Raw genomic sequence first — 13,609 nt, forward strand, 5'->3', positions numbered from 1 at the left:
CATGCTAATTTGTCTCCATTGGTGATTACATTGCCTTTAAACCAACTGACAACTACAGCTGGAGTCAGGCTCTTAACGGCACACTGTCAGGATGGAAGGATGAGAGTGAGCTGGCCCGTGCATGTGTGAGAGAACATTTGTTGATGTGGCCCTACTTGTGCTCCATAAAATGGTAGTAATAGATGATGACACATCATCTGTGCGACAAACAGGTCCATACAATCACATGCTGCTCAAGGCTGTGCAACGGTCCCCTGCTTAATAGCTGTATGCAAATCAACCAGCCAATAAAGATCCATGTCGGCACTCAGCTGTGTACATTGGCTGACGTGACAAGCGAGCCACATGTCTCGGTAAATTTGCTCAAATGGGACGCCGGTGTCATTGAACATATAATCGCTTTGGTGTTATATATAAATCAAGCAGCCATAAAAAAAATAATAATAATAATATCACCAAAATCTACTTTGACAGGTTTGAAAAACCAAAACAGGCTTTGATAATGATTAAAATAAATGATGCCTAACATTATAATTTAATCTGATGCAACCATCCCTTTATTGTGATGGTGGAAAAACAAATCGGAAGGACTGAAAAAAAGGATACAAACTCTGGTAGAGAGTCAGCCGGGATTTGACAGCTCTGCTGGCATTGATGCAAGTGGCCCGCACTAAGCTTGGCAGCAGCTTCCCATTGATGATGGCGCCATTAAATAAAGGCCCAAAGAAGGGAACCTGAGGAAAATAGCAACATGAGGTATTTTAACATGCAACGTTAATTTAATCAATCCTCTGACAGTGCAGCTTCAAAAATAAGGCTGATTAAAAATCATATACTCCGACCGTTTTTCCATCTGTTTTAGGCGAGAGGCTTCAACACTTAAGTGGATGTTACCTAACTACGCATGACAGCCGCACATATTGAATGAGAATCAACGTATGGTAAATGAAATTAAAATGACAATCAATACCTAACAATGCCCCCATATTGAGCTAAACAACAAATACAAAGCGACAATAAGCATTTTAGCCGCCGCGCGCGAGTGTGTGGGCACACGCGTCTGTTCATGCGGGCCCTTAATCACTGAGGCCCAATGGTCATTGACCTGGAAGTTGACGGGAATGTCAAAGTCCCTTCTAAAGGTCCTGCTGTCTTCAACTTGGTGATTTAAGGAGTACAATAGCAAGTCAAATTATATAACAAAGGGATTTAAATATGATTAACTCGTTTGCCACACAACTGTGTACTGTGACAGCTGATATTTTACAATAACAGTCATCTGTTGTAATTGAGTTCCCCTTGTAATATCATAATAAGAATCGGTATAAAAACAGCATCCTTGAATTTTAAAGCATTTAACTATTATTTTACAGTAAAATCATGCAATCAAAAATGTTGTTAGCACACAACAAGGTCTGTAATATCACAGCAAGATAGTACAAAAAATGCACGTTTTTCGCACTATTTGACAGAATTATTACTGTGTAAAATTTTTACTCAAATATTCCATGAGGTAACCTGACTCGGCATTGAAAAAGAGAACAACAAAGGCACTTCCTCCAAAAGCGTCAGGACAATTACATTGTGAAGTTTCTTTCGCTAATAATGAAAGATCAATCAACAACAAATAAAGGCTTTCCGCTCCTTCCGCTAGAGCTCGTACGACCTTTGATCGGAAAAAATATGAATGATCAGTGAATGAAGCGGGAAATATTTTCTTATGGTCCCTTTCAAGGTATGACATGAAATCCAGATATATTGTTGATGAATTTAAAACATCAATTTTAAAGGTGACTAAATGAACAATTAATAATATGTTTAGAATGGAAATGAATTATTATATTGCTTGATCTAGGTTTCATGAGCTCTACATAGAAAAGTGACTTCGGCACTCAACAGGAAGTGTACACAAGAAATGTCAAAAACAAAAAGATACACTTTGAATTTTGCAATTTTCAGCAGTAAAAAGTAAATATTTTGTTTATAATGAATTTGATAACTTAATTATTTTCCGTTTACAATTATGGCCTTTAAAATTGCACTTTGCCACTTACTGTGGACTGAAAATGACATCACGTCACGTGACATTCATAGGATGAGCCGTGATTGGTCGGGCCCTGATTACTGTTTGTAGATTTATTTAGATGTATTATTTCCATGTGAACAACGTGTGTATTACAGCAAACTGTTAAACAGTTTCTCACCTGTGGTTTCTTCATGATTTGAATGAAATACATGTGGTTCTCCATTGGGTAAATGACAATCAGCACGTCTCCAAAGTCAGTTGGAATGATGCCCCGCCGATAATCCCTGGTGTGCTCCGACCACACTATGTGCACCTCGTCATTTCCGAGGTGACGAAGCTGCCAAACACACAAAATCAGACTAATCAAGAGTCTGGCAACTGCATGTGAATGTCTTCCCACAGTGACAAGAACACACACACAAAAAAATGGAGGATTACGGCAAGCTGTTGAGTTTATCCAAACAATATTAGTGGTCATCATAGTGGACAGAAATGTAGTGGTGAGAGTAGTCTGTATTTTATATTTATGACAGTGCAGTGGACCTTTGTTTTGATGCTTCATCAGATTGTATTCAAGCATTTTATATGTCTGTGGATATGTTTTTTTTTTTTTTTTTAATGCTGAAAGCATTTTTATTATACTCGAGAAAATACATAATGCAGCAGGTGCAACAACAAGTATGTTTATCGTTAAACTACAAACTTTGAAAACAATAAATTAAATAGTCTGGGCTCAGGTTTCACCCTTTTATAGTGTTTTCAACATGTAGTCAAAATGAAAAGCAAAAATGCACAAAATTGAGCATTTTAAACCCAATAATTCAAATCCAATTAAGTTCCCCATCAGAGATTAAATTGCCTCCCATTTCCACTCTATTCACAAAAATAAATGAAAGCAGGCAGGACAAGAGTGTACACTTAAAGAACAGGAAATTGACTGACGCTGCTTTGAAATAGGTAAACAGCTTCATCCAAAGTTGAATCAACACAGCTACATTATATTTTCCAACAAGTCTAGATAGTCCAATAACTCTTGTGTTTATGGGGTATCACAGACGGCGAAAATTAACACACTGTTTGCTTGAAAACATCTGCCAATGTACTGTGGGCCTAATGAGCCATTGGAAAACATGCCCTCGCCACCAAAAATGCAATTAGCGCATTCTATTATAAGCCCTTAATTATGCTAATTCCGTGGTCTTAAACAAACGCACGGCATGCTGATTACTGTTCACCGGTTCAGTCGGGCGATCCAAGGAGTGGCAGGTACAAACCAGGTCAGTCACTGGGACAATTTCACAGAAATGTTGAATATGTATTTGGTGCTAACAATTAACACTGGGATGTTAATTTGGGTTAAGATATTAGCGTTGGGATAAGATGAATCACAAGTTTAATGAGGATGCTTACGCTCCAAACATCTGGCTCTAGCACCTTCTTTGTTAAGAACGTCCTAATAATGTGTGACTTATTCTTTCGTTTAAAAAAAAAAAAAAAAAAGGAATGTCAAGTCTAAGGCTGCTATCCAATTAGCTGTCTTTGACCTCGCACCCTCAACACGATGGATACAGCAGACGGGAGGACCTCAGAAGACTCGAGGCTACTCATAAAAACAGCTTTGGTGGCCTATTTAACCTGCGGTGCCTTGGGGAGAGTGAAAAGAGCTTTGGCTATCTCCGTCTTCTTCACACATACACACACTTGTTCACTGTCTGACCCCAACTCTGCAAGTTGCTTCTATAACCACATTACGGAGGCCAGCTGCTACCGCTGCAGCCTGCACTGTGCAACAACACACAATTGGATTGAGGAATTTGTTCTTTCCCCCATTTTTTCTGTTTGATTTGGCTATTTACTTTGACCTCCCTCATCCTTTTCTACCCGCAGACGAATACAAAATGGGGCTCGACGCACACAGACGGTTGAAGTGGAAGACTGCTGGACAAAAGTGTTATTCGTAAATTCACATGGAAAACATTCCACTCAAACAGCGATAAAGCCCATTTGTAATTTCAATTCTTCACTTCCTACTGCCCCCACACTCTTTGGAAGCATTTGAGTGTGCACCAAGCCAACCATTGTCTTTCCAGCGTGTGCCTGGTGTGGCCATTTGGGTAAGATGAGTCTAAACAATTACAGCATTTCCTTTTGCAAAATGAATATTGAGATATTGTCATTTCCCTATTTTGTCATAAACTAGATCATCATTATTTTTTGCAGTCCAGAGGCACATGTTCCAGTATGGGTGTGGAATTTGTAGGTGGTTATTGGTGACCCATGGTCACTGGAGGACTGGAGTTGGATATCGGGGCGGCCTGATTAATTTCCCTTCTCAGCATGGCATCGTATGAGAAGATTGGCAGCATAGGCAGGGGCCTTTGCCGCTCATTTCGTCGCGCTAACTGTTCCTTGCGTACTACAGTCTTGAATCTTATGGCAGAACCCAATTGATCGCTCCTGTGGAGGCAGCAGGAATTGGATAAAAGGGTCCTGCCGGCATCCGTCCGGCGCCTGCTCTAGCGGGGAGAGATAATGGCTGAATCCAGGCCCTGGTCACAGCACACAGGGAGGAGGGGGGCAGTGAATAGCAGAATTGTAGTCATTACCACAGCGGCAAATGCACCCCTATTCACTTGTGAGCCCGCCAATCTCTCCTCGTCATGTCTGCTTGCCGGGTTCACTAATCAATGGTCACACTCTGGAGTCACACCTCCTGATCACAGCTTAACACCAAGCACCGAGATAGCTATTTATTTTTTTTTCTTTAGAACTTTTGGGGTTTGTAATTTTTCTAAAGTCAATTTATGGATAAACAGTACATACTGTGTACAATTTAATTGCTCATATGCCAGTATATATATTTTAAATGTACAGTAATTCCTCGTTTATCGCGGATAATTGGTTCCAAAAACCACCCGCGATAAGTGAAATCCGCGAAGTAAGGTCACCAACAAGAAGTGCTGGGCAGGCTAACGAGTTAGCGGAAAGATGCTAATTCGCGATCGTGCTAATTCGCGATCGTGCTAATTCGCGATCGTGCTAACACGCAAAAACGAACTTCTAAAGGAATGTAAACGAACATTTGGCGCAATACTACATTGTCCTAAAGGTTAGACACATGTTTCCTCAATTTATAAGGTTTACCGTACTTTCCGGACTATAAGCCGCAACTTTTTTCCAAAATTTTGAACCCTGCGGCTTATAGTCAGGTGCGGCTTATATAAGATTTTTTTTCGTGATTTTTGTGATGACCTGATCACTTTTATACACTCGTAAAAAGGCTGTAGACCACTGTTGTGCGGTATCTTGGAGAAAAAAACAACAACAAAAATACTGTTTTGAAACACTACTATGGCTGCTGCTTATTCTGGCTGTGTTGCTTGTGACTATTATGAGCTTTAGTAGGAATGCACGCTACGTGACCTGCGTCAAAGGGCTCTAAACCCTTTCTCTTACTATGCCATGTGACTAGGAGATGACACAAAGCAGTGGCGCTGTTTGGACCATCTGCATTGTATTAAAACCCAATCAATCAGCATTTACATTCAATTCTTCTGACATTTTGCTCACCAAAAACAAGTTGTAATGAATGTGAACTTTTAATGCATTTTATTCAGAAGGTTACTTTGAACCCTGAGGCTTAAATGGCGGCGCGGCGTATTTATGGATTTTTATGGCTTTCTGTGTACTGTCTTTCTTTGTAAAAAACTCATGTGCACGTGCGGCTTATAGTCCGGTGCGGCTTATGTAAGAAAAAAACTAAAATATCCCTGAATTTTAGCTGGTGCGGTTTATAGTCCGGTGCGGCTTATAGTCCGGAAATTACGGTATTTTGATTTTATACTGTTTTTCTAATTTGGAAAAAAAATCCGCGATGTAGTGAAGCCACGATAAACGAAACGCGAAGTAGGGAGGGATCACTGTATTTCAATGTAATGTAAAACAAAATTTTATGTCTCAATTTACAAACAACTCGACTTACCGACAGCCTCTCGGAAACGCATTGTGTTCGTAATTTGAGGACCTGAATTTCAACGTGCAATTACGACTGACGGTCATCATTATAGACGTAAGGCACCTTTTTGGTGAGGCAGTCATCAGAATCAGATGGCATACGCGTAGAGACATGGAAGATGGCTTCTACAGTGGAGTTAGCATAGTAGGGAGCTGTTAGTCCTGTGCTGCCATTCCTCTGGAGGCCGCCCATAAAGCCGCAATGTGTGGCCAGATCCACCTGAGGAACATATTTAACATATATATCATGTTGCATAACCACAGTATTCCACAACTTTGAGTGTTAAGACTTTTATGAAGCACCTCCCATCCGAGCCCAGAAACAAAGTCTTCATAAGCTTGGCTGCCGGCACCGTTTGACATGATGGAGCACTTGTCCTCTTGACCTTCACCAATGTAGAACACAGCGATCTTGTGGGTCTCCCGACTTAAGAACAACAAATAAAGTAGTTAGCATTCATTTATTGTTCGCAAACAATTCATGACACCAAATAACTTGTTTACTTTACTTTGCAGTTAATGGGAGGGGCTGGTGCAAATTGGAAAATAAACAGTTTTGGGGAAAAAAAAAGATGCCAACACAATTTTATCATGGCACGCATGGAGCCAAATGTATACAGTTATAGCAGCAGTTTCACTGACAAATGTGGTTTTCTGAAGAGGTAAGGAGGGAAAGTCAATTACAGACAACAAATACATTACCATTGTCGGGAATCCAAGTTCTTTAGTTCTCTTAAGAGTTTGGAGTTCTTCTTCAGCAAATGGAAACTTTTCCTGGATGGACCAAAAAATAAATAAAATTGTTCAAGCATGTTAACTCGTTTTAATTAATAATATTAATTAACAGTGTTGAAATGGGTCTGAATTTAGCAGAAAATCACTTTCTGAAATTTAATTAAAACAATTTAATGACTTGGCTGTAGATATGTTCTCTTATAAAAAAAAAAAATCTGATTCAGGTCCTTTTGGTATACGAGAAAGCACCTTGCAACCTCCCGCTTTTTCGGATTAATGCAAGAGGCCACAGGTGCACACGGCAATCTCCCACAAGCTGTGTGCATGTTACGCTGTCACTATTAAGAGGTGCAAGTTTTTAATTTGGGGGTGGCACTATAAAGATGCGGCAGTGCAAGGTAGACCGTTGTGTAAACAGCTGGGCACATTTACCCTGTGGAGGGAAGATTAAAGCGCTCTGGTGCTTTTTAAAAATTGCTCTCTTAAGAGTCACAAGCTAACAGCTGAATTATTTGCAGGATATTAGGACGATGTCATAAATGCAAATATGATATGGATAGCCTAATACTTCAGTTAAATGTTTTTATTTCTAAGCTGTTATAGAGAAAACTGATTAGTCACTTATCACTTTCTACGTTCATGTTAGAGAATAATTGTCACATAGCATACCGTCGCTCCCAGGAGTTCATGCCAAGGTCATTGAGTAGTAGCCGACAGTAATAAAAAGGTGCCTTGGGCTCCTGGTGGGATGATTCCCTCTGACAGGAAGCCCGGAAGCTCACATCAGCATCCCACCTTCTGACTTGCTCCTCCTCCTGCCGAGTCTGACGAAGAATTGCGCTGAGGATGGCACTTTCTTGTTCAAGATTCATGCCCAAGGGTGAGGAGGCCGGCTGATTTAACTGGACTTGCGATTTGGGGAGGCATTCTGAGCTGCTCAGGCTGAGCTCCTCTAAAAGTTTGTTGAGATAATCTACTTCTTCCACGTCGCAGGAGTCAGGGTGAGAATCAGAGACAGAGAAATGATACTTGGACGGTCCTCTTGTTGGAGAACTGGACAAAGGTTTGCTATGTGCTGCGGTGGGTGCCGGCGTGTGATCGACTGACTCAAAAACGCCGATATCTTCGCACTCTTCCTGGTTGGTCGAGAACAGGATCGTCCCATCCCACGAATATTTCCCTGAAATGTCACGGACAATGATGCGCACCTGTGAGGACGGGTGGGTGGGTTGCCCCACAGTGGGGCCCTCTGCGGGGATCTGCAGGTAGGACACTAGTGTGGTATCGTTGAAAACAAAGAGCTGAAGATTGGGGCTTTTGAAGACCTCGGAGGACAGCTCGGAAGATTCCACATACGGATTGTCGTGATTTTCGCTCACGAGGCTATGCAGGAGGGCCGGGCCTCCTTTCAATGGATGATGGCCCAAATGATTCACCAGGTGAGTCATGACCATCCGTGCTGTCAGGGGAATCAGCTCCATGCTCCGACGCCGCTTTTCTGGCAAAGGAATAAGGGCGATATGATGAATAAACCTGAAATAATCACAAAAATACCTATGGGCGAATACCTAGCTAGGCTATCATTTATCATAAATGCAGCGCTGACTTTTTTTCAAAGCCTTGCCTGTGCAGACATGCTACTTACTATCTCTGTCATCTCTTAACACACAGCAACATCTCAATTATGATTACTAGTAAAAGTATTTTATTCAATGCTCACAATAGCTTAGCTAGCACGACTCTAAGTAGGTAGCATCTAATCATACGAGACAACTGTGAAAAGCCCATTGAGTCTTCTTATAATGGACAAGTGTTTAGACTGGCCGCACGCTAATGAGAATCTCCATCTTCACAGGCTACTGAATGGGAGCCTACTCGATGAATTGCATTTGTGTAAATGCATGGGCTTTTTACGCTCAAGTGAAAAGCATGCTGGGCTTCATTATGCGCTGATGTAGGGAAAAACAAGAAGATGCACTCTTGCATTGTGACAGTGCTATCAATACCATCATCCCCCCCATCAAAGTGGAAAAAGCTCTTTAGAAAGCAGGCCAAGCTACATTAGAGATACGCTGGAGCTTTGATGTGACTTGATCAATATGAGGTGGGGGCATGAATATAACTAGGCCGGCACTCTTTGGTTTGCCCTTTTGATAGTGTTTTGTTATTTCCACTAAGACTCTGCAGCTGTGGGCCACAAAGAAAAGGTGAGCTGTAAATTCTGAGGCAGACACAAATTCTCACATTGTTTCAGTGCAAATATTGCATGGATTTGGACTCAAAGGGACTTTTTAGAAGTTGAGGACATGAGAGCGAGGCGGGGAGGAGAATACATTGCCTAATGGAATCACAAGGTCACCAAAATAGGAAAAATGTGACATTTTTAGCTAAACCCTGTAATGGGTCTTCTTGAGAATGAGCACTAATGTGAATGTTGCATTCCCTGATAGTTGCATTTCCTCTTTTATATTTTTAATAGGATATTGACATTTAATAGAGCAGCTCCAAATGGATGGGCTACAAGAATTAATTCTTTCAGAGAACTCCTTTTAAGATATTTGGGACAATGTAGTGAACTCTTACATTAAGGCAATGCGCTGAAGAGGCTGCTAATAAAATGCTTAAAGTCTAAGGCTACAATTTGATTCATTCTAGATAGTAGTAATTAGATAATCAATCACCATATTGCCACCCATTTAACTAGAGAGCTCCACTAAGGCTGAACTGACCAAAAGTGGGAGAAAAAAAACACAGTGCCTTTTTGATATGAAACATTATGATTCTGAAAAAGTTCCATTGATTCTATTGCGATGGCAAAAATAATTTTCTATACAAACACCTTTATCCAGGTCCAAAATTTAAAGCAAAGATTATTATTATTACTTTAAATTGTGTGCCTCTATATTTGCTTTTCTGATGTGTTGCATGAAAGTATAGAGCTTTTTAAAATAATGAAGCTAGTGTCGGCCTTGGACTATTGCACACTATTGGACGTTTGTACATACAACACGGCCAATAAAAAACAATAGAGCTAGGGGGGAAAAAAAAAAATCAGAAAATCTGGCCAAGTGAAACTATAATTAATCATTTAAAAAACATATTCGCGACACCTGAAACCAATGTTTGGCCGGTCAGTCAGCAACAGGTGTCTGACTGGAGCAATACTCAAAAATTAAAAAGATGCCCAAGCTTTAGGGTCACTTTAAACTAAGAAAATGACAAAAAATAATTTCGATGTACTAATTACTGCAAAGCAGCGCTTGGAGACAGCAACATGAGAAGTGTGATGACCAGTCTGTTGGGGAATTCCCACTACGGAAGCTTCAGCTTTTTTTTTCTTTCAGTTCTTTAAGTAAACTAGCACTTAAAAAAAAGAAAAGCTTAAACCTCATCACAGCACCTCTAATACTTTACTTTACGGTAAAGTGTCTTCCGCTAAATTGTTGTGACTGGTTAAAATGGTCTCGATGCTGTATTTTCTGCATGTACTTCAGACATGAATCAGTACAGCAATTAAAGATGTGTAATTCAGTGGCATGGTCTTTTAATTCTGCCTTCATGAATTAATTTTGAATTTTTGAATAAAAAAATTTCATCTGGCTCGCCTAGTTGCAACACCCTAGCTCTGCCCCTATCGTCATGGTAACAAGTCCCTTTGGCACCTTAAAAAACAGCAGTGGGGCGAGTGGCTAATTTGCATGAAACAAAAAACTAAAACAACTGCAATTTTAACCAGAATGTAATAGGTGGAAGTAGAGTGCTATTTTTTTAAGTAATTTGACGGACAAAACCATAAAAGAAAGTCACTTAACACCTGTTTTAATGGTGAAACATGCAGACTATCTCCTGTAAAAGAGACCCCAGTAAATTTGTTGTGAATGTCATGCGTCTTTACCCTCTGCAACGGTGAGCAAGCTGCGGAAGTCGGTAGTGGTCGTCTGGGAAGGTGGTGGCTCAAAACTCTTCACCTGTCCCAACATGAGATCGTAATCAGCGGACAAGTCTGCCAGGCTGAGGAGGTAGTGGCTCTGTTGGGTGTGGAGGGTAGAGCCTGACACACAACAGTGCAGCACCTAAGGGGAAAAACAAGAAAGGGGATAACACTTGATCAGATATTGAGTGCCTGCCTGGCTATGTATTACTCTTTCCGTCAGTGAGAGGCGCTTTGATGGCAAAATTGCATCAGCGTTGTGCAAAGACGCTGCCTGATTAGATATGATAGCGTCTGGCCAAGATGCGGTGCAGTGACAATCCTACAGGTCTGTTTCAGGTTTTATGATTTAGGGAAGTACGAAGAGTACTCGGCGAGCGCAATACTCTGACAACCCATTTGACGCTTATAAAATCCATGAGTGAACACTAACAGCTATAATAAAGCTGACACATTTTTTTTGTTTTTGGGTGAAGAAAATTTAACAGCAACATCCAAAGAATACTTTAATCATAAACCCGCTGAAGTAGGAATTACTGTAATGGAAATTTTCACAAACTCACAATTAACACATAACCAGCTGGAAGAGAAATACAATACATCCATTTACACCATGGCGATGGAAGAGGAGAGGGGGAGAAAAAAAAGGAGTGTTTTTATTGCTTCAAAATCCATCTCTTCTCTATTGTGAGAATGTATCGATCTACATAACAGATGGCAGAGCATCCCTTGGCAGCAGCAGATAAGGCGCACTGGGGCAGTCGATTACAGCCATTGGACAGGTTTATGCTGTTTGATTTAATTAAGACTTTTTTTTTTTGCGTGTTTAACTCCCACCGCAAACACGCATCCTCCACATACCTGTAATTTGTATAATGCCATTGGATGTAAGGGGTTAGATCATATGTCTGATTTAAGTAAATGAGGGGCCCCGCTTGGTCACAGTAGAGCAACTTGGGGTAAAGCCATGTAAAGGCTAATCCCTTTCAGTGCACACATGCGCTCGCACTTGGTGGAGAGACGGACGCATTGAGAAGGCAGGCTGGGCCCGTCATCTGAAACAGTATAGTGTGTGGTAATGTAGACAGTACATGGATGAATCTCCCAAGCAGACCTTTGAGGACACGGGGGAGGGATTGGCAGCTTGATGGTGAAAAGACCTGAACCAAACAGCTGCTACACCAAAGCCCCCAAAGAGCTTCCCTCTGTGGAGAGATGGAGAGAAAGAAAGGGGGGGGGGGGGCACGGCTGTGCTTGACAACTAAGTGACTACACTTTGCATAGCAACAGATCTTGGAGGGTAACAGACAAATGAGCACACTGTAGTTAAGGGGGGCCAGGGGGGGGGGCACATGTACATCGCACAACAATTTGGAAGGACATTAATTTGATTTGTATACTGAAGATAGCTCCTTTAACGTACCCTAACCTTCCACTATGTTCCTGTCGTAAAATAACCATCCCCGTTGATTGTATGTCGTACACACATTTGCATATTTATCACTACAGTTCGCCCTTACACACACAGGTTCAAATTTAAATTGGTCTTCACAAAGACAGATGTAAACCTAACAAGCCCGCACAGAGGGGTGATGCAGCTGGCTGCTGAGGCAGGAACGGAGAGCAGATGGAGAAGCTTGAGCACAACAACAGTAGGCCAAAGAGGTCTAGTGCGATGTTGCTTTTGCAATGGATCTGCATTCGATTAGGCATCGCAAGTACGTTCTGTGCCAGGATGAAAAGCAAGACAGCCATTTTCGTTCCTATGTAATTGCATTGATATTTGACCAGTTGATTTCAAAAGTGAAAAGAAAGAAATGTTTTTCTATTGAGATTTGTAATTAAAGCAAGGTCAATAAGGGGCAGTCCACTACCTTGACAGCAATGCATTCTGGCCAGTAATACAACAAAATGGACGGTCTTGTGGAATAATCAGCATGGAAATCTCCAGATTTCAGACTGGATATTGCATTATTATTGTCACACATTATATTATTTCCTATGAAACCTAGAGGGGCCTTGTTTGTCTTCAGATAGACAACCAATCATGCCTAATTGTCTTTGCTTTTATAGCAGCTGCAGTCGCTCGCATATTAAGACATATTCCATTCAAATCAGCAGGACAAGCGTTTATGGCCCGAGCTTATCAAATGGACAAAGGGTCCCGTTTGAATAATTGGACCATTTCTTATCAGTGCTGACATCTTTACAAAGATCTGCCGTTGACCGCATCTGCCCAGACAGGAGGGAATGAATAATATGTCATTCATTCAGGCCTAAAGCTCCTCAGGGTCAGGAGGGTTAAAAAAAAAAAAAGGATCAGAGGGATGAATAAAATGAAATTGAATAAAAATCATCCCCTTTTGATATCATTAATAGGAGGAGGATAGTGGATGTTTTTGTAGAAAAAATTGGTATCGGTTCACAATGAATAAACACGTACTTCAGCTATGCCAACTGCCTCCGCAATATGTCGCTGTAACGTTAAATGAGTGAAGGTCAGTGTGGTCAGAGTTGAAGCCGTTGTATTAGCTTTAATAAACATTACGTCAATAAAAAAATCAAAAAAATCGCTATGCGCTTTCCTGGCACCAAGATGACAGTGACATTACCCACCCTGTAGATGTAGTCCAGTAGGGGGGCTTTGTGGGATGTGTTGTCCTCCAGCAAAGACGTGGTGATAGGTTCCAAAAGCAGACTCAGTGGAACAGCCATACACCAGTCCAAAAGACAAAGCAGTAGGGACACCACCAACTGAGGAAATTTGAAATACTATATTGAACAAATGTACACAATAACACAATGCAAAGACAAAAAACAAAAAGAGTAGTGTGGGAAACATAAGCAAACAAATGGAATGAGTGACAACATTCCTCCATAAATGCACCATTCCACCACGATAG

At 41.0% G+C, this 13,609-nt stretch overlaps 1 protein-coding gene across 7 annotated transcripts in view; it reads right to left on the reverse strand.

The window, feature by feature from the left end:
* Nucleotides 1–13,609, reverse strand: part of ralgapa2 (Ral GTPase activating protein catalytic subunit alpha 2) — a 66,105-nt gene that overhangs the window by 24,100 nt on the left and 28,396 nt on the right. For all 7 annotated transcript variants that reach the window (XM_049739376.2, XM_049739377.2, XM_049739381.2 and 4 more), the window contains 8 exons: nucleotides 13,323–13,460; nucleotides 10,671–10,848; nucleotides 7,445–8,273; nucleotides 6,743–6,814; nucleotides 6,344–6,467; nucleotides 6,105–6,260; nucleotides 2,205–2,363; nucleotides 607–734 (listed from right to left, as the gene is read on the reverse strand). In XM_049739376.2, coding sequence (XP_049595333.1) covers nucleotides 607–734; nucleotides 2,205–2,363; nucleotides 6,105–6,260; nucleotides 6,344–6,467; nucleotides 6,743–6,814; nucleotides 7,445–8,273; nucleotides 10,671–10,848; nucleotides 13,323–13,460 — 1,784 coding nt within the window. The remainder of the gene's footprint in view (nucleotides 1–606; nucleotides 735–2,204; nucleotides 2,364–6,104; nucleotides 6,261–6,343; nucleotides 6,468–6,742; nucleotides 6,815–7,444; nucleotides 8,274–10,670; nucleotides 10,849–13,322; nucleotides 13,461–13,609) is intronic.

The sequence above is a fragment of the Syngnathus scovelli genome, chromosome 14 (assembly GCF_024217435.2).
Source record: "Syngnathus scovelli strain Florida chromosome 14, RoL_Ssco_1.2, whole genome shotgun sequence".
Taxonomy (NCBI): domain Eukaryota; kingdom Metazoa; phylum Chordata; class Actinopteri; order Syngnathiformes; family Syngnathidae; genus Syngnathus; species Syngnathus scovelli.